Source organism: Somniosus microcephalus, chromosome 26 (assembly GCF_052327205.1).
Source record: "Somniosus microcephalus isolate GS21.2 chromosome 26, FLI_Smic_1.0, whole genome shotgun sequence".
NCBI lineage: Eukaryota > Metazoa > Chordata > Chondrichthyes > Squaliformes > Somniosidae > Somniosus > Somniosus microcephalus.
In genome coordinates, this window is record NC_141012.1 from 53,945,665 (window position 1) to 53,964,943 (window position 19,279).

Consider the following 19,279-nt stretch of genomic DNA (forward strand, 5'->3'; position numbering starts at 1 on the left):
CGGTTCACCACTACTCTTTGCTTTCTGCCTTTACATAGTATTTACAACACAGAAACAGGCCATTGGGCTCAGCTGGTCTCTGTCTGAGTTTAAGCTTCATGAGCCTCCTCTCACTCTCCTTCATCTAACCCTATCAACATATCCTTCTATTCCTTTCTCACTTGTGTTAATCTAGCTTCCCCTTAAATGCATCTCTGCTATTTGCATCAACTACTCCTTGTGTTAGTGCGTTCCACTTTCTCACCACTCTCTGGGTGAAGAAGTTTCCCCTGCAATCCCTTTTGGATTTATTAGTGACTGTTGTATATTGATGGCCACTAGTTTTGCTTCCCTCCACAAGTGGGAACTTCTTCTGTACGTCTGCCCTATCAAACCCTTTCATAACCTTAAAGACCGCTATCGGGTCGCCCCTCAGCCTTCTAAAAGAGCCCCAGCCTGTTTAATCTTTACTGATAGGTATATCCCCTGAGTTCTGGTATCATCCTTGTAAATTATTCTTGCACCTTTTCCAGTACCTCTATATCCTTTGTATAATATGGAGACCGGAACTGTTCACAGTGCTCCAAGTGTAGTCTAACCAAGGTTCTATACAAGTTTTACATAACTCCTCTGCTTTTCAGTTATAACCCTCTGGAAATGAACCATTGGCTTTATTTTCTCATTTTATGGCCATATTAACCTGCGTTGCTACTTTTAATGATTTGTGAATCTGTAGCCCTGGATCCCGTTGCTCCTCTACCTCATTCAGACTCTTATTTTTCAAGGAGTGTGTGGCCTCCTTATTCTTCCTACCAAAATGCACCACCTCACACTTATCTATATTGAAATTAATTTGCCACTTGCCACCATTCTGCAAGTTTATTAATGTTGCCTTGTATTTTGTCATGTTCCTCCTCAATATTAACTAGACCCTCCCAAATTGGTGTCTCTTAACCAGTTTTATTTGCACATTGCCACTGCCCCTTTAATCTCACGCTCTTCAATTTTGCTAACAAGTCTATTATTGGCACTTTTGAAAGTCCATGATCATGCTGTGAAAGGTGGGAGCATGATAAGATGTGTCAGAGTGGGGCAGTGCACCAGCCCTGGCAGTGTTTAACAGTAACTTATGGACTTCTGCAGGAAATAAATGGCTTGGCTGAGGAAATGGAGTTTCTTCCAGCAAGTAACCAGAAGAAGTTGGAGAAACGGAGACCAAGAGACGTGATGCTAATTGTGGGGCTGATTGTTGGAGCAGCTCTCCTGTCGCTGATGATCGGGCTCCTTGTTTGGCATTTTCACTGTAAGTATGGCTCTACTCCTGGATCAGGAATACTCCCTCAATTAGAAAGCAGAGGATTTCTCTCAAAGTGCGAGTGGAATTATAGAGTGTTAAATATCCAGAGCACAGTGTGCTTAGAGCTAAATATCCAGAGCACAGCGTGCTTAGAGCTAAATATCCAGAGCACAGTGTGCTTACAGACAGGGCTAAATATCCAGAGCACAGCGCGCTTACAGACAGGGCTAAATATCCAGAGCACAGCGCGCTTAGAGCTAAATATCCAGAGCACAGTGCGCTTACAGACAGGGCTAAATATCCAGAGCACAGCGCGCTTAGAGCTAAATACCCAGAGCACAGTGTGCTTAGAGCTAAATATCCAGAGCACAGCGCGCTTAGAGCTAAATACCCAGAGCACAGTGCGCTTAGAGCTAAATACCCAGAGCACTGCACAATTACAGACGGGGCTAAATACCATGGATATATTTGTTTGGCAGTAGTGTAGAAGTAAGACTGATAATGGAGGAGCTGGAGAAATGCTGAATGAGAAGTGTTCTTATTGCTAACTATGGTTTTGATCTCCATTAGTTCGACCAGATAATCGAGTCAAGAAAATGTACAATGGCTCCCTTAACATCACCAACAAGCAGTTTGTTGAGGAGCTGGAGGACTCAGAGTCTGAAGAGTTTAAGAGACTCGCAGCTACTGTTGAGGAAATGGTGAGTTTGTGCTTATTCCATCAAACACTCCCAGGGCAGGTACAGCACGGGTTAGATACAGAGTAAAGCTCCCTCTACACTGTCCCATCAAACACTCCCAGGGCAGGTACAGCACGGGTTAGATACAGAGTAAAGCTCCCTCTACACTGTCCCATCAAACACTCCCAGAGCAGGTACAGCACGGGTTAGATACAGAGTAAAGCTCCCTCTACACTGTCCCATCAAACACTCCCAGGGCAGGTACAGCACGGGTTAGATACAGAGTAAAGCTCCCTCTACACTGTCCCATCAAACACTCCCAGGGCAGGTACAGCACGGGGTAGATACAGAGTAAAGCTCACTCTACACTGTCCCATCAAACACTCCCAGGGCAGGTACAGCACGGGTTAGATACAGAGTAAAGCTCCCTCTACACTGTCCCATCAAACACTCCCAGGGCAGGTACAGCACGGGGTAGATACAGAGTAAAGCTCACTCTACACTGTCCCATCAAACACTCCCAGGGCAGGTACAGCACGGGTTAGATACAGAGTAAAGCTCCCTCTACACTGTCCGATCAAACACTCCCAGGGCAGGTACAGCACGGGTTAGATACAGAGTAAAGCTCACTCTACACTGTCCCATCAAACACTCCCAGGGCAGGTACAGCACGGGGTAGATACAGAGTAAAGCTCCCTTTACACTGACCCATCAAACACTCCCAGGGCAGGTACAGCACGGGTTAGATACAGAGTAAAGCTCCCTCTACACTGTCCCATCAAACACTCCCAGGGCAGGTACAGCACGGGTTAGATACAGAGTAAAGCTCCCTCTACACTGTCCGATCAAACACTCCCAGGGCAGGTGCAGCACGGGTTAGATACAGAGTAAAGCTCCCTCTACACTGACCCATCAAACACTCCCAGGGCAGGTACAGCCCGGGTTAGATACAGAGTAAAGCTCCCTCTACACTGTCCGATCAAACACTCCCAGGGCAGGTGCAGCACGGGTTAGATACAGAGTAAAGCTCCCTCTACACTGTCCCATCAAACACTCCCCAGGGCAGGTACAGCACGGGTTAGATACAGAGTAAAGCTCCCTCTGCACTGTCCCCATCAAACACTCCCAGGGCAGGTACAGCACGGGTTAGATACAGAGTAAAGCTCCCTCTACACTGTCCCATCAAACACTCCCAGGGCAGGTACAGCACGGGTTAGATACAGAGTAAAGCTCCCTCTACACTGTCCCATCAAACACTCCCAGGGCAGGTACAGCACGGGTTAGATGCAGAGTAAAGCTCCCTCTACACTGTCCCATCAAACACTCCCAGGGCAGGTACAGCACGGGTTAGATACAGAGTAAAGCTCCCTCTACACTGTCCCATCAAACACTCCCAGGGCAGGCACAGCACGGGTTAGATACAGAGTAAAGCTCCCTCTACACTGTCCCAGCAAACACTCCCAGGGCAGGTACAGCACGGGGTTAGATACAGAGTAAAGCCCCCTCTACACTGTCCCATCAAACACTCCCAGGGCAGGTACAGCACGGGAATAGATACAGAGTAAAGCTCCCTCTACACTGTCCCATCAAACACTCCCAGGGCAGGTACAGCACGGGTTAGATACAGAGTAAAGCTCCCTCTACACTGTCCCATCAAACACTCCCAGGGCAGGTACAGCACGGGTTAGGTACAGGTAAAGCTCCCTCTACACTGTCCCATCAAACACTCCCAGGGCAGGTACAGCACGGGTTAGGTACAGGTAAAGCTCCCTCTACACTGTCCCATCAAACACTCCCAGGGCAGGTACAGAACGGGTTAGATACAGAGTAAAGCTCCCTCTACACTGTCCCATCAAACACTCCCAGGGCAGGTACAGCACGGGTTAGATACAGAGTAAAGCTCCCTCTACACTGTCCCATCAAACACTCCCAGGGCAGGTACAGCACGGGTTAGATACAGAGTAAAGCTCCCTCTACACTGTCCCATCAAACACTCCCAGGGCAGGTACAGCACGGGTTAGGTACAGGTAAAGCTCCCTCTACACTGTCCCATCAAACACTCCCAGGGCAGGTACAGCACGGGTTAGGTACAGGTAAAGCTCCCTCTACACTGTCCCATCAAACACTCCCAGGGCAGGTACAGAACGGGTTAGATACAGAGTAAAGCTCCCTCTACACTGTCCCATCAAGCACTCCCAGGGCAGGTACAGCACGGGTTAGATACAGAGTAAAGCTCCCTCTACACTGTCCCATCAAACACTCCCAGGGCAGGTACAGCACGGGTTAGATACAGAGTAAAGCTCCCTCTACACTGTCCCATCAAACACTCCCAGGGCAGGTACAGCACGGGTTAGATACAGAGTAAAGCTCCCCCTACACTGTCCCCATCAAACACTCCCAGGGCAGGTACAGCACGGGTTAGATACAGAGTAAAGCTCCCTCTACACTGTCCCCATCAAACACTCCCAGGGCAGGTACAGCACGGGTTAGATACAGAGTAAAGCTCCCTCTACACTGTCCCATCAAACACTCCCAGGACAGGTACAGCACAGGTTAGATACAGAGTAAAGCTCCCTCTACACTGACCCATCAAACACTCCCAGGGCAGGTACAGCACGGGTTAGATACAGAGTAAAGCTCCCTCTACACTGTCCCATCAAACACTCCCAGGGCAGGTACAGCACGGGTTAGATACAGAGTAAAGCTCCCTCTGCACTGTCCCATCAAACACTCCCAGGGCAGGTACAGCACGGGTTAGATACAGAGTAAAGTTATTCACAATATATATTAATGATCTAGACGAGGGAACTAGATGTAATATCTCCAAGTTTGCAGACTACACAAAGCTGGGTGGGCGTGTGTGCTGTGAGGAGGATGCAGAGAAACTCCAGTATGATTTGGACAGGTTGGGCAGATGCAGAATAATGTGGATAAATGCGAGGTTATCCACTTTGGTGGCAAAAACAGGAAGACTGATTATTATCTGAACGGCAATAGATTGGGAAAAGGGGAAGTGCAACGAGACCTGGGTGTCCTTGTGCACCAGTCGCTGAAGGTAAACATGCAGGTGCAGTAGGCGGTTAAGAAGGCAAATGGTATGTTGGCCTTCATAGCGAGAGGATTCGAGTACAGGAGCAAGGATGTCTTGCTGCAGTTGTACAGGGCCTTGGTGAGACCACACCTTGAGTATTGTGTGCAGTTTTGGTCGCCTTATCTGAGGAATGATGTTCTTGCCATGGATGGAGTGCAGCGAAGATTCACCAGACTGATAACTGGGATGGCAGGAATGATGTATGAAGAGAGATTGGGTCGATTAGGCTTATATTCGCTAGAGTTTAGAAGAATGACCGGGGATCTCATCGAAACTTATAAAATTCTAACAGGTCCAGACAGACTAGGTGCAGGAAGGCTGTTCCCGATGGTGGGGAGTCCAGAACCAGGGGTCACAGTCGAAGGATAAGGGGTAAGCCATTTAGGACAGAGATGAGGAGGAATTTCTTCACCCAGAGAGTGGTGAACCTGTGGAATTCTCTACCATAAAAGGCAGTTGAGGCCAATTCATTAAATATATTCAAGAAGGAGTTAGATATATTTCTTAAGGCTAAGGGGATCAAGGGATATGAGGAGAAAGCAGGGACAGGGTACTGAATTTGGATGATCAACCATGATCGCATTGAATGGCGGAGCAGGCTCGAGGGGCTGAATGGCCTACTCCTGCTGCTATCTTCTATGTCTCTGTTTCTAAAGCTCCCTCTACACTGTCCCCCATCAAACACACCCAGGGCAGGTACGGCGCGGGTTAGATGCAGAGTAAAGCTCCCTCTACACTGTCCCCATCAAACACTCCCAGGGCAGGTACGGCGCGGGTTAGATGCAGAGTAAAGCTCCCTCTACACTGTCCCCATCAAACACTCCCAGGGCAGGTACAGCACGGGTTAGATACAGAGTAAAGTTCCTCTGCATAAACCTGCCTGGTTCTTGTCCACAAGGATCATCTACGATGCGCTGCTCCTAATGCTCTTTAAGAATGCATTTTTAGTTGTATAATTCTTTCTTCAAGGAACTATTATTGCTGGTTGCTTGATGCTGTGTGGTACAGGTGCAGGCTTTTGGGCCTTGTCAGATATGTCTCTTGTGCTCAGCGTTAAATGCTGCTCCCATATCCGACCCTCGCTTGCTGGGACTGACCTGTAACGTCCGGTACTGTCGGACACTAACCCTTTTTGCTCTGATTAGCTGACAGAATTGGCATAAGTACTCTTGTGATCTAGTATTTAGATGGAATAATAAATGCTCCCCCAGTCTACTGATCACAAATTGGATCTTTAAGCTAAAGACTAGACAGTTGTGGAAAATCAATACAGCAGTTTTCAATTTGTTACAGAATTTGCATTTCCTCAGATGGAAAGTGTCTTGTTTTGCACACTTTGTACAAAAATAATAAATTGCAGGACAACGGTGTATTACAATTTAACTCTTCTAATGAAGCATCAGGTCTGTCAGCTTTCTCAATCAATACAGCACCGTGTGGACAAGATGGAGTCAGGACCCCCTGGGTCTTCTAAACAATAGCAGTCCTTGCAGATGCCTGCAGGCCAATGACAACTCAGCATGTGATCACGTGACTATAATAGGTATTCCTTACAGATGCCTGCGGGCCAATGATAAATCAATATGCAAATGTTACAGAAAGAATATTAAGACGTGAGACTTCACCAACGCTGAGCGATACTCAGCCTGAGCTAGCATTAGTAACAGAACTTATACGTGAGGCTTCGTCCGTCAGCGCAAAGCCTTCCGCCTGTATCTTGATGGGCTCAGGAGAGCTGAGGCAGGATGGCGGACTCTCGACAAGTTGACTGTCCGCTCTGGGTATGGAGCGGTCAACCTAAACCTCAATAGAGACACTGTGGGATTCCGTCTTTCCCCGCCCCGCCCCCCCACCCCACCCCACCAACCACACATCCACCTCCCGAATAACGAGTCCAATCTTTGTAGGCCTTTCTTGCATTGGCAACACAGCCTTGTAATGGACCCTTGACTCAAGTCCACTGCCTCAGAGAGAGATTGGGCCCTAATTCCAGGCACCTGTTGCCTTAATTGACTAACTTCAGAGCAAAGTCAGCAGCCTGTCCCCACATACACCCTACAGTGGGGGTTACACCATACAGTTACGGGTTACTGCCTGTATCTCCACAGGTTTACTGTTGGAGGTTAAATGTGGCTTCAGTTTACAGTAAAAATACACAAGGTTTATTTAATTTACTCTTTTCCTCTTGTGTTTTTTACTTTTTCAGCTTAAGGAAATTTACCAGCGAAGGGATGCAGTGTCTCCGTACTACGTCCGTTCCACTGTTACTGCATTCAGGTAGGCCCCTCAGTGGACAGACTGCTCCTGCGGTGGGCTGTCTGGCTCAATCTCGGGGTACAGGTTGTGATATTGCTGATTGTCGGGGTACAGGTTGTGATATTGCTGATTCTCGGGGTACAGGTTGTGATATTGCTGATTCTCGGTACAGGTTCCGATATTGCTGATTGTCGGGGTACAGGTTGTGATATTGCTGATTCTAGGGGTACAGGTTGTGATGTTGCTGATTGTCGGGGTACAGGTTGTGATATTGCTGATTCTAGGGGTACAGGTTGTGATGTTGCTGATTCTCGGGGTACAGGTTCCGATATTGCTGATTATTGGGGTACAGTGCCATGAGCTTCTCCCATTTTTCCCATGGGATCTAGTGATTCTGTTGAGGGTACATTCCAGCTCGGCCTGATCATGTGCACACTGTCATTCACACACCTGCCATTTGCACAAGGGGTCACTGGCAATGTCCCCTTTAACATTTGGTGGTCCCATGCAGCCATTTCACCAACCTTTAAATGGAAAAACTGTGGAAATATGAATGTGCCTCGCAGCCCTTTAAAGGGGCCCCGCAACCCAAAAAAAAATGAGGGAGCATTGTTCACCGGGTAGCGATCAGTAGCCTGAACCCAGGTTGATGTCTCGCTTCCGTAACTGGGTGTTGAGGTTAATTGCAGTTGTCTGGGGATTGAACCTGGGGTCTTGCGGTCTGTGTGGCTTTGGTTGGTGTTGTACAGGAGCGAGAGGACTGCTCGTGAATTGTTTCAGTTAGATGGAACCTCCTTGCCTCGTGTTGCCTCAGTTCTTTGAGCTTTGTGAACTGTTAAGAGTTAAGTATTTCTGGGATCTGTCTGACCTGACTCCACCGCTTCTCCCTGCAGTGAAGGCTCTGTGATCGCTTACTACTGGCTTGAATGTCAAGTCCCACCAGAGAATGAGGCCCAACTCGATAAAGCCATTGGTGCTTTAACTACGTCAGTGTATGGCAGGTCTAGCATAACCGATGCTTCTAAATCGTTGAGGGTTGCCAACATCGTGGTCGGTCGTAAGTACTGCTCGTTTTTCTGTGTTTTTGTTCAGGGCAGAGGGTCCTCCAATTGCGTCTGCATTAATGACATTTCATTGTAAATTTTCTTTGGTAGAGATGAGTAAACAGATGCTCCCCTGACTGCCCTGGTACCTTCTCCTTCTTCCAGTACTTCACCCTGTTCACCTCTCTCACCTGTCCTTCACCCCAAGTTTCCCTCCCCCCACCCCCCCCCCCTTCCCTGAGATCTCCTCCTCCAGTCCTCCCTCTGCCCTGAGGCAATCCTCATCCTCAGTCATTTCAATGGGCAGCGGGGGAGGGAGCATTCTGTCCCAGTATTGTGCTAATACTTTGATTGTGCTTTCAGGTGCCGATCCACGGAAGGTGAAGCCACCAAAGGACAGTAAGTACTGAGGACTTTGGGTCTGGATGGGAGGTATAGCTCATGGCAAGGATCTGGCGTCTCTGTTCTGTATGTAGTCGTCTGGGTTTTGGGAGCCTGGTTTCCTGCTGTTTTTGGTGGTTGTCCAGAGACTGCACGGAATGGTGTGATGGAGCTGCTGAATACAGGAGGGGCAGAGTGCCGCTGGAGATCTGGCAGTCTGTGTTTTATAATTCTTCTCATTCTCTCTGACAGAAAGCTGCTCTTATGACCTGCATGCAGCGCCTGGGAAGAGCGGCACATTTACCTCACCGGGATTTCCCAATTCTCCCTACCCTGCCAATTCCTGGTGTCAGTGGGTTATCCGGGCAGATCCCGGCCACATCCTCGAGCTCAACTTTGTGACCTTTGATCTGGAAAAAATCTGCCACAATGACTTTGTAACAGTCTACGACTCGCTGAGTCCAATCGAGATACGGGAGATAACGGAGTAAGTGGAGAGTCGCAGGTTGCTGGAGAACTGTCCCAATCAGAGAGGAGACCCCCCCCCCCCCCCCCCCCCCAACCCTGGTCCAGTCTGCTGGCAGACCCCCAGAATGGTCTGGCCTTTCCTCTGTCATGGGCTGGTTGAACCACTCCCTGTTTGCAGGGTTGAGTTTTCCTGTTCAGTTCTGTGTTCCCTGGTTGGTTGTGAGACTGTGTCATGGGTAGCTGCTTCTTCCCATCCCTGGATTTGGGCACTTGGAACGAACCTGCTTGGTGCCGGGCGAGGTCTGCATCCTGAGATTCTTCCCCACCCCCCCCCCCCCCCAAAATATAATACTGTGATTTGAGGGGGTGCTGAGCCTCCGTGCAAGTCGCTCCCTTGAACGGTAATCCTCCGTCTGGAACAAGGATGTTTTAAGCATCAGTATAATCCAGGCTGACACTCCAGGGCAGCACTGAGGGAGTGCTGCACTGTTGGAGGTGCGGTTTTTCGGACGAGACATTAAACCGAGGTCCCGTCTGCTATCTCAGGTGTGTATAAAACATCTCACGACACTATTGGAAGAATAGCTGGGGGAGTTCTCCCCAGTGGTAAACGTTCCTCCCCCAACCAACACCTAAAAACAGATGACCTGGTCATTATCACGTTCCTGTTTGTGGGAGCTTGCTGTGTGTAATTTGGCTGCCGCGTTTCCTACATTACAACAGTGACTACACTTCAGAAGTACTTCAATGGCTGCAAAGCACCTTGGGACGTTCTGAGGTCACCATATAAATCCTCTGTACGTGGAGAGTGAGGACAGAGTGAGTCTCTCTTCGAGAGAGTTAGTCGTGCTGTCGGTGTGAGTGTAGGGATCTGAAGTTTGCGTCCTATCTAATGGTAGAGGTGTGCAGCTGTCGGTGAGTGTGACCGGGAGCTCTATACTGGGGGAATCTTATCGAGATGCCACCTACAGGCATGATTGAATGGTGCATGACATACACAGCAAATGTAATATATCTGAGCTGTACTGATGGAGTCCGTGCTGGTTCTCACCGACAGGCGCTGTGGTATCTATCCTCCGACGAATGCGTTCAAGTTGATGTCATCTCGCAACGTGATGCTGGTGACGCTGATCACGGATGATGATGAGAATTACCCAGGATTCAAGGCAGTGTTCAGGCAACTTCCAAAGAAAAAAGGTAAAAATCGCATCGCAGTCAGAACCCAAGTGTGAGCGGGGCAGGGACCGGGACCGGGACCCGAGCGAGCCTGACATTGAAGCTCATTCAGCATTGGATTCCAACTTAGTTTCCCTTGTTTTTCGGTCTCTGTAGCGAATGGCAGTACTTTTGGGGCGGGCATGTTATAATGTGATGTAAATGAGGGAAGTAGGTTTTATGGTGTATTTTCCTCATGCGCCTTCAGCAACATTGGACACCAGGGGGCGGAGAGGCCTGGACGTCCCTGGTGACTAGCGCTGGTTTGAGGGGGCGGGGAAGGGGGGTGAGATGGTGAATGACCGCATAGCTGTAACCAATCGCGACGCAATCAATGGCTTTGGTGAAACTGTCAGGAGTTTGTTCTTTTGCCCTTCCTTCCTGTGAGATTGTGAACACGTGCAGAGAGATTGCTTCCCCCAGAAATTTATAATTCCCGTTGAAGACCCCCCCCCTGCCCCGATACACTAACCCATTGAAGCCACTCCCTCTGGTACACTAACCCATCGAAGCCCCTCCCTCTGATACACTAACCCATTGAAGCCCCTCCCTCTGGTACACTAACCCATCGAAGCCCCTCCCTCTGGTACACTAACCCTCCCATCGAAGCCCCTCCCTCTGGTACACTAACCCATCGAAGCCCCTCCCTCTGGTACACTAACTCATCGAAGCCCCTCCCTCTGGTGCATTGACCCTTGTTGATGATTGAGAGTAGACTGATGGGGCAATAATTGGCCAGATTGGATTTGTCCAGCATTTTGTGGACAGGACATACCTGGGCAGTTTTCCACATTGTCGGATAGATGCCAGTGCTGTAGCTGTACTGGAACAGCTTGGCTAGAGGCGCTGCTAGTTCTGGAGCACTAGTCTCCAGCACGACAGTCGGGATGTTGTTGGGTCGCACAGCCTTTGCTGTATCCAGTGCACTCAGCCATTTCTTGATATCACGTGGAGTGAATCGAGTTGGCTGAAGACTGGCTTCTGTGGTGGTGGGACCTCAGGAGGAGGCTGATATGGATCATCCACTCGGCCCTTCAGGCTGAAGATGGTTGCAAATGCTTCAGCTTTGTCTTTTGCACTCATGTGCTGGGCTCCACAATCATTGAGGATTGGGATATTCATGGAGCCTCCTCCTCCCGTTAGTTGTTTAATGGTCCACCACCATTCATGACTGGATGCGGCAGGACTGCAGAGCTTTGATCTGATCCGTTGGTTGTGGGATCGCTTAGCCCTGTCTATAGCTGCTGCTTCTGCTTTTTAGCATGCATGTAGTCCTGTGTTGCAGCTTCCCCAGGTTGGCACCTTATTTTTAGGTACGCCTGGTGCTGCTCCCGGCATGCTCTTCTACACTCATTGAACCAGGGTTGGTCCCCTAGCTTGGTGGTAATGGTAGAGCGAGGGATATGCCGGGCCATGAGGTTACAGATTGTGGTGGAATACAATTCTGCTGCTGCTGATGGCCCACAGCGCCTCATGGATGCCCAGTTTTGAGCTGTTAGATCTGTTCTGAATCTATCCCATTTAGCACAGTGGTAGTGCCACACAACACGATGGAGGGTGTCTTCAGTGTGAAGACGGGACTTCGTCTCCTCAATGACTGTGCGGTGGTCACTGCTACCAATGCTGTCATGGGCAGATGCATCTGCGACAGGTAGATTGGTGAGGATGAGGTCAAGTAGGTTTTTCCCTCATGTTGGTTCTCTCACCACCTGTTGCAGGCCCAGACTGGCAGCTATGTCCTTCACGACTCAGCCAGCTCGGTCAGTAGGGGTGCTACCGAGCCACTCTTGGTGATGGACATTGAAGTCCCTCACCCAGAGTACATTCTGTGCCCTTGCTACTCTCAGTGCTTCTTCAAAGTGGTGTTCAACATGGAGGAGTACTGATTCATCAGCTGAGGGAAGGCAGTAGGTGGTAATCAGCAGGAGGTTTCCTTGCTCATGCTTGACCTGAAGCCATGAGACTTCATGTGGTCCGGAGTCAATGTTGAGGACTCCCAGGGCCACTACCTCCCGACTGTATACCACTGTGCCACCACCCCTGCTGGGTCTGTCCTGCTGGTCTTAAATATATTCAAGAAGGAGTTAGATATATTTCTTAAGGCTAAGGGGATCAAGGGATACGGGGAGAAAGCAGGGACAGGGTACTGAATTTGGATGATCAGCCATTGAATGGCGGAGCAGGCTCGAGGGGCTGAATGGCCGACTCCTGCTCCTATCTTCTATGTTTCTATGACATACCCAGGGATGGTGATGGAGGAGTTTGGGACATTGGCTGAAAGGTATGATTCTGTGAGTATGACTATGTCAGGCTGTTGCTTGACTAGTCTGTGGGACAGCTCTCCCAATTTTGGCACAAGTCCCTAGATGTTGGTGAAGAGGACTTTGCAGGGTAGACTGGGCTGGGTGTGCTGTTGTCGTGTCCGTAGCCAGTGCTGAGGTTGCTACCGGGTGGTCCAACCGGTTTTGTTCTTGCTGTTTTTCGTAGCAGTTTGTTACAACTGAGTGGCTTGCTGGGCCATTTCAGAGGGCAGTTAAGAGTCAACCACCTTGCTGTGGGTCTGGAGTCACATATAGGCCAGACCGGGTAAGGACGGCAGATTTCCTTCCCTGAAGGACATTAGTGAACCAGATGGGTTTTTATGACAATCCGATAGTTACATGGTCACCATTACTGATGCTAGCTTTTTATTCCAGATTTATTTAATTAACTGAATTCCCCAGCTGCCGTGGTGGGATTTGAACTTACGAGGCCTGGAGGACTGCAAATGTGGTACCCTTGTTTAAAAAGGGAGAAAAGGATAGACTGAGTAATTACAGGCCAGTCAGCCTAGCCTCGGTGGTGGGCAAATTATTGGAAAGAATTCTGAAGGATAGGATAAATCTTCATTTAGAAAGAGCAGATTAATCAAAGATAGTCAGCACGGATTTGTTAAGGGAAGGTCGTGTCTGACAAATTTGATTGAATTTTATGAGGGTAGTGCGTTCGATGTAGTTTATATGGACTTTAGCAAGGCTTTTGATAAGGTTCCACATGGCAGACTGGTCCCGAAGTTAAAAAGCCCATGGGATCCAGGGCAAAGTGTCAAGTTGGATTCAAAATTGGCTCGGAGACAGGAAGCAGAGGGTAATGGTTGATGGTGTTTTTGTGATTGGAAGGCTGTTTCCAGTGGGGTTCCGCAGGGCTCAGTACTAGGTCCCTTGCTTTTTGTGGTATATATCAACGATCTTGACTTGAATATGGGGGGTATGATTAAGAAGTTTGCAGATGATACTAAAATCGGCTGTGTGGTTGATACTGAAGGAAGCTGTAGACTGCAGGAAGATATCAATAAATTGGTCAGGTGGGCAGAACAGTGGCAAATGGAATTCAATCCGGAGAAGTATGAGGTAATGCATTTGGGGAGGGCTAACAAGAAAAGGGAATACACATTAAATGGTAGGACACTGAGTAGTGTAGGGGAACAAAGGGACCTTGGAGTGCATGTCCACAGATCCCTGAAGGTAGCAGGCCAGGTAGATAAGGTGGTTAAGAAGGCATACGGAATGCTTGCCTTTATTAGCCGTGGCATAGAATACAAGAGCAGGGGGGTTATGCTTCAACTGTATAAAACACTAGTTAGGCCTCAGCTAGAGTACTGCGTGCAGTTCTGGTCACCACATTACAGGAAAGATGTGATTGCACTAGAGAGGGTACAGAGGAGATTTACGAGGATGTTGCCGGGAGTAGAGAATCTTAGCTATGAGGAAAGACTGGATAGGCTGGGTCTGTTTTCCTTGGAACAGAGGAGGCTGAGGGGAGACCTTATTGAGGTGTATAAAATTATGAGGGCCGAGATAAAGTGGATAGAAAGGACCTATTTCCCTTAGCAGAGGGGTCAAAAACCAGGGGGGCACAGATTTAAAGTAATTGGTGGAAGGTTTAGAGGGGATTTGAGGGGAAATTTCTTCACCCAGAGGGTTGTGGGGGTCTGGAACTCACTGCCTGAAAGGGTGGTAGAGGCAGAAACCCTAACCACATTTAAAAAGTACTTGGATGTGCACTTGGGATGCTCTAACCTGCAGGGCTACGGACCAAGAGCTGGGAAGTGGGATTAGGCCGGATAACTCTTTGTTGGCCGGCGCGGACACGATGGGCTGAAATGGCCTCCTTCCGAGCTGTAACTTTCTATGATCCATAGTCCAGGCCTCTGGATTACTAGCCCAGTAACATAACCGCTATACTACCGTTCCCGATAATTAGTAGTGTTTGATGTGGAATTTTATTGGAAGCAAAAATGGGAATGTTCAGTCATGTCATGTCTCCTTGATCGGTAACATTTATGGTTTGGGCGGTCTCCCTCCTGCCGGAGTTTGCCTGAGTTAATGGGGGCCAGCTCCTCCCCAGAGCCCCCTGTGTGTTCAGGCGGGGTTCCTGTCCCTGATACGATTCCCTGTTACATTCTCTGGTCCTGATGGTTTCTCCCCACATCCATTCAATCCCAGTGTATCTGTGTTTTTACTAATGTATAATAGCCCCCCACTAACCAGAGAGGTGATTTGTTTCTGATAGAGTGCGGAGAGGTTCTGGAAGGGCCCGGGAATTTCTCTTCCCCGTACTATCCTGCATATTACCCACCTCGAGCAGACTGCACCTGGACCTTGAGGGTAAGAGTGAACCATTTTAGTTTTATATTGTCTCTTCCTACAAAAATGTATCACTCCATACTGCTCTGCATTAAATTTCACCTGCCGTGTGTCTGCCCATTTCACCAGTCTGTCTATTTCCTCCTGAAGTCTGTTACTATCCTCCTCATTGCTTACTACATTTCCAAGTTGTGTCATCTGCAAACTTTGAAATTATGCCCTGTATCACCAAGTCCAGGTACAGGAAACTTTCTGGTATCCGGCGCTGACGGGCCCGAGCTGATGCCGTACCATCAAAACTGCCGTAGAAACCAGCGCTAATGTTAAAACATACGGAGCTTTTGAGCTCCGTGTGAATCAACAAACCCTGTTGCTTCAAAACAGTCGGCCGCAGCTTAAAAGCGTCTCTGTAGCTAAGCAACAGCTTCAGCTAGACCTTGCAGAGCCTGACTGGAAAAAAAAAAGCAACGAGAAGTAAAAAAACTTATAGGAAACGGCTCCTGAATTTTGCCAGTAGATAGAGCTTTCCAGACATTTAACCTCCGGTTAAACGAAAGTTTCCTGTACATCAGTAAGAGCAGTGGTCCTAATAGCGACTCCTGGGGAACCCCACTGTGTATACCATCCTCCAGTCTGAAAACAATCGTTCACAACAACTGTTTTCTGTCTCTCAGCCAATTTCATATCCACACTGTCACTGCCACTTTATTAACAAGTCTATCATGTGGTGCTTTGTCAAACGCCTTCTAAAAGTCCATATACACAACATTAGCCACACTACCCTCATCAACCTTCTCTGTTACTTCATCGAAGAACTCAATCAAGTTCGTCAAACACGATTTGCCTTTAACAAATCCGACTTTCATTTATTAACCCATACTTTTGCAATTAATTTTGTCCCAGATTATTGTCTCTGAAGTTTCTCCATCACCAATGTTAAGTTGACTGGCCTGTAGTTGCCTGGTTTATCCTTCTACCCATTTTTAAATGGGGGTGTAACATTTGCAATCCACCAGTCATCTAGCACCGCCTCCATATCTAAGGAGGATTGGAAGATTGAGGCCAGAGCCTCCGCAATTTCTACCCTTCCTTCTCTCAGCAACCTAGGATGCATCCAATCCAGACTGAGTGACTTTTCTACTTTGAGGACTGCCAACCTTTTAAGTTCCTCTTTATTTATTTTTTATCTTATCCAATATCACGACTGCAACCTCCTTTACTGTTACATTGACAGCATCCTCTTCTCCAGTGAAGACTGATGCACAGTACATATTTAGTATTTCAGCATGCCCTCTGCTTTTACAAGATCTCCTTTCTGGTCCCAAATCAGCCCCACCCTTCCTTTGACTACCTTTTTACTATTTATGTTTATAAAAGACTTTTGGGTTCCCTTTTATGTAATCTGCTAATCTATTCTCATACACTCACTGCCCCTGTTATTCCCCTTTTAGACTGCCTCTACTTTCTATATTCAGTTTGGTTCTCTACTGTATTATGAACCTAACATTTGTCATAAGCCTCCTTTTTCTGTCTCATTTTAATCTTTATATCTTTTGTCATCCAGAGAGTTCTAGCTTTGGATGTCCTTCCTTTCCTCCTCGTGGGAATGTGGCTATTCTGTACCCGAACTATCTCCTCTTTGAAGGCCTCCCCTTGTTCAGTTACTGTTTTGCCTGCTAGTTTTTGATTCCAATCCAGCTGGGCCAGGTCCCTTTTCAACTCACTGAAGTTAGCCCACCTCCAGTTAAGTATTTTTAAGCTTGATTGTTCCTTGTCCTTTTCCATAACTATTCTAAACCTGATGATATGATCACCCTCCTTTGTTCCCTTGAACTAGATCCAGCACTGCTTTCTTCCTCATTGGGCTGAAATCACATTGATCAAGAATGTTCTCTTGCATATATTTCAAGAATCCCTGCACCCGTTTGTCCTTTACACTGTTACTATCCCTATATATCAGTCTATTTTAGGATAATTGAGGACCCCCTGTTATCGGTACTCGGTAGTTCTTGCATCTTTCTGTAATTTGCCTGAGAATTTGCTGTGCTGTCTCCTTCCCACTATTTGGTGGCCTGTAGTTTACACCCAGCAGTGAAATAACTCCTCTATTCCTTAATTCTAACCAAATAGATTCTGTCTTTGACCCCTCAACTATACCATCCCTTTCCAGTGCTATAATAGTTTCTTTGATCAATACTGCCACCCTCTCCATTTTTTCCTTCCCTATCTTTCCTGAATACCTTGTAGTCAGGAATGTTAAGTTCGGAGTAATTACTTGCACCGCTTTTTTGACTCTCTCTGCGCATGCGCGCCCATTTGATACTTTGCATGCGCACTCGATCCAGTCGCAATGCGCAGTACCGAACTGTGTAGTGGCTGCAGCTTGCACTGTCACACTTTCCTCTGCTTCGTGCGGAGCGGGTTGCGGGGGTGGGGAAAGAGGAGAGCGGATCGAAGTGGAGGAGAGGGGATCAAAGGGGGAGGAGAGGAGCTCGGAGTGGGGGGGAGGGGGGGCAGAGAAGGTCAGCAACTCGGAGGCAGATCACATTCTTCCAACCCCACCCCTTTACACCTGCACCACGTTCTCCCTCTCCTCCCCCTAGACTTGGTTGATTTCTCGGAAAGCTCGGCGCATGTGTGGCAAGTGATATCGTTGGACTGGATGAAATCTGGAACTCATGACACTGTCACTATTCACTTCATACCCAATAAACCTGTTAACAATTCATGACCCACTCACAATGCCCCATCTATGGCGGGGAGTAGAAAGTCAGGAACTTGTGGGGAGAAGGTCAGGAACTCACCAATGGTAGGGGAAAGTCAGAAATCTGTTTGGGTAGTCGGGGGTGGGGGGGGCGGCGGCAGTGGGGGGGGGGTTAGGAACTTGTTGTGGAAAGAAGGTCCAAACCCGCGAGGGTGAGCCCTGTCTGTTCTCTGAAAGCAGTACTGTGAGCTCTGTCTGGAGCCTGGCAATCAGAATGAATGGATCGAATTACACATTGCAAAGTACTTGATTACTTAGGCAGGCAGGATCCAATTACACATTGCAGACAAACTGCTGGATGTGTCTGGTTCCCTTGGAGGACCAATCAAAAATCTGGTCTTGTCATCCAAGGGGACCAATCAGAACTTTGTTGCAAATGCACACTGCCTATTAAGTTCCTAATCCTCCCCTTCTTTGAACCAGGTCGCCGTTATTGCCACTATATCATAGTCTTATGTGACGACTTGTGCCTGCAGCTCACCAACCTTATTTACCATGCTACGTGCATTTATGCACATGTTCTCCAAACCCATCTTAGTCTACCTCGCATTTCCCCGTCTGATCCTTCCTATTTCTGAACTCGAGTGCTATTTGTATCTCCCAGTTTTCTGTGCACCTTGTTTCTCCTTTCGAATGCTTCATCCTGGTCTCAGCTCTGTTGAGGTGAAACCTGTCCACCTTGAAAAAGTCCCTCCTGTGCCAGAACTGGTCCCAATTAGAATATAAAAGCAAGGAGATCATGCTAGAACTTTATAGATCACTGGTTCGGCCACAGCTGGAATATTCTGCACAATTCTGGGCACCACACTTCAGGAAAACCTTAGAAAAGGGTTCAGAGAAGGTTTACCAGGATGAGGGACTTCAGTTAAGAGGGGAGGTTGGAAATGTTCGGACTCTTCTCCTTGGAACAGAGTTGACCTAATAGAGATTTTCGAGATGATATCGGGTTTTTATAGAGTAGAGAGAGGAAGGCTGTGTCTCGGGCAAGTGGGTCACCAACCAGAAGTTCTAGATTTAAAATCATTGGCAGAAGGTCTAGCAGGGAGATGAGAATTTTTTAACTGAGTTGTCGGGATCTGGAACGTTCTACCTGAAAAGGTGGTGGGAGCTGATTCCATAAATAATTTTAAAAGGGAGTTGGACAGGGACTTGAGGAATTTACAGGGTTATGGACAAAAAGCGGGGTTTTTTATTTATTCGTTCACGGGGTGTGGGGGTCGTTGACAAGGTCAGCATTCATTGCCCATCTCTGATTGGCCTTGAGAATGTCGTGGTGAGCCGGGGGTGGGACTACACGTGACTGCTCTTTCAGAGAGCCGGCACAGGTCACAGATCACAGATCACAGATCACAGATACAACAGATCACAGGTACAACAGGCCGAATGGCCGCCTCCTGTGCTGCAAGTTTCTATGACTCTATGCCCCAGGAATCTGAAGCTCTCCCTCCTGCACCATTTCTGCAGCCACACGTTAACCTGT

General features: G+C 48.1%; 1 protein-coding gene across 2 annotated transcripts in view; it reads left to right on the forward strand.

Annotated features, from left to right (window-relative positions):
- The window catches only part of LOC147100460 (suppressor of tumorigenicity 14 protein homolog), a 124,688-nt gene that overhangs the window by 67,248 nt on the left and 38,161 nt on the right, over positions 1-19,279 (forward strand). For both annotated transcript variants that reach the window (XM_085968200.1, XM_085968201.1), the window contains 8 exons: positions 1,123-1,282; positions 1,847-1,977; positions 7,254-7,324; positions 8,197-8,360; positions 8,710-8,745; positions 8,980-9,214; positions 10,253-10,392; positions 14,962-15,056. In XM_085968200.1, coding sequence (XP_085824326.1) covers positions 1,123-1,282; positions 1,847-1,977; positions 7,254-7,324; positions 8,197-8,360; positions 8,710-8,745; positions 8,980-9,214; positions 10,253-10,392; positions 14,962-15,056 — 1,032 coding nt within the window. The remainder of the gene's footprint in view (positions 1-1,122; positions 1,283-1,846; positions 1,978-7,253; positions 7,325-8,196; positions 8,361-8,709; positions 8,746-8,979; positions 9,215-10,252; positions 10,393-14,961; positions 15,057-19,279) is intronic.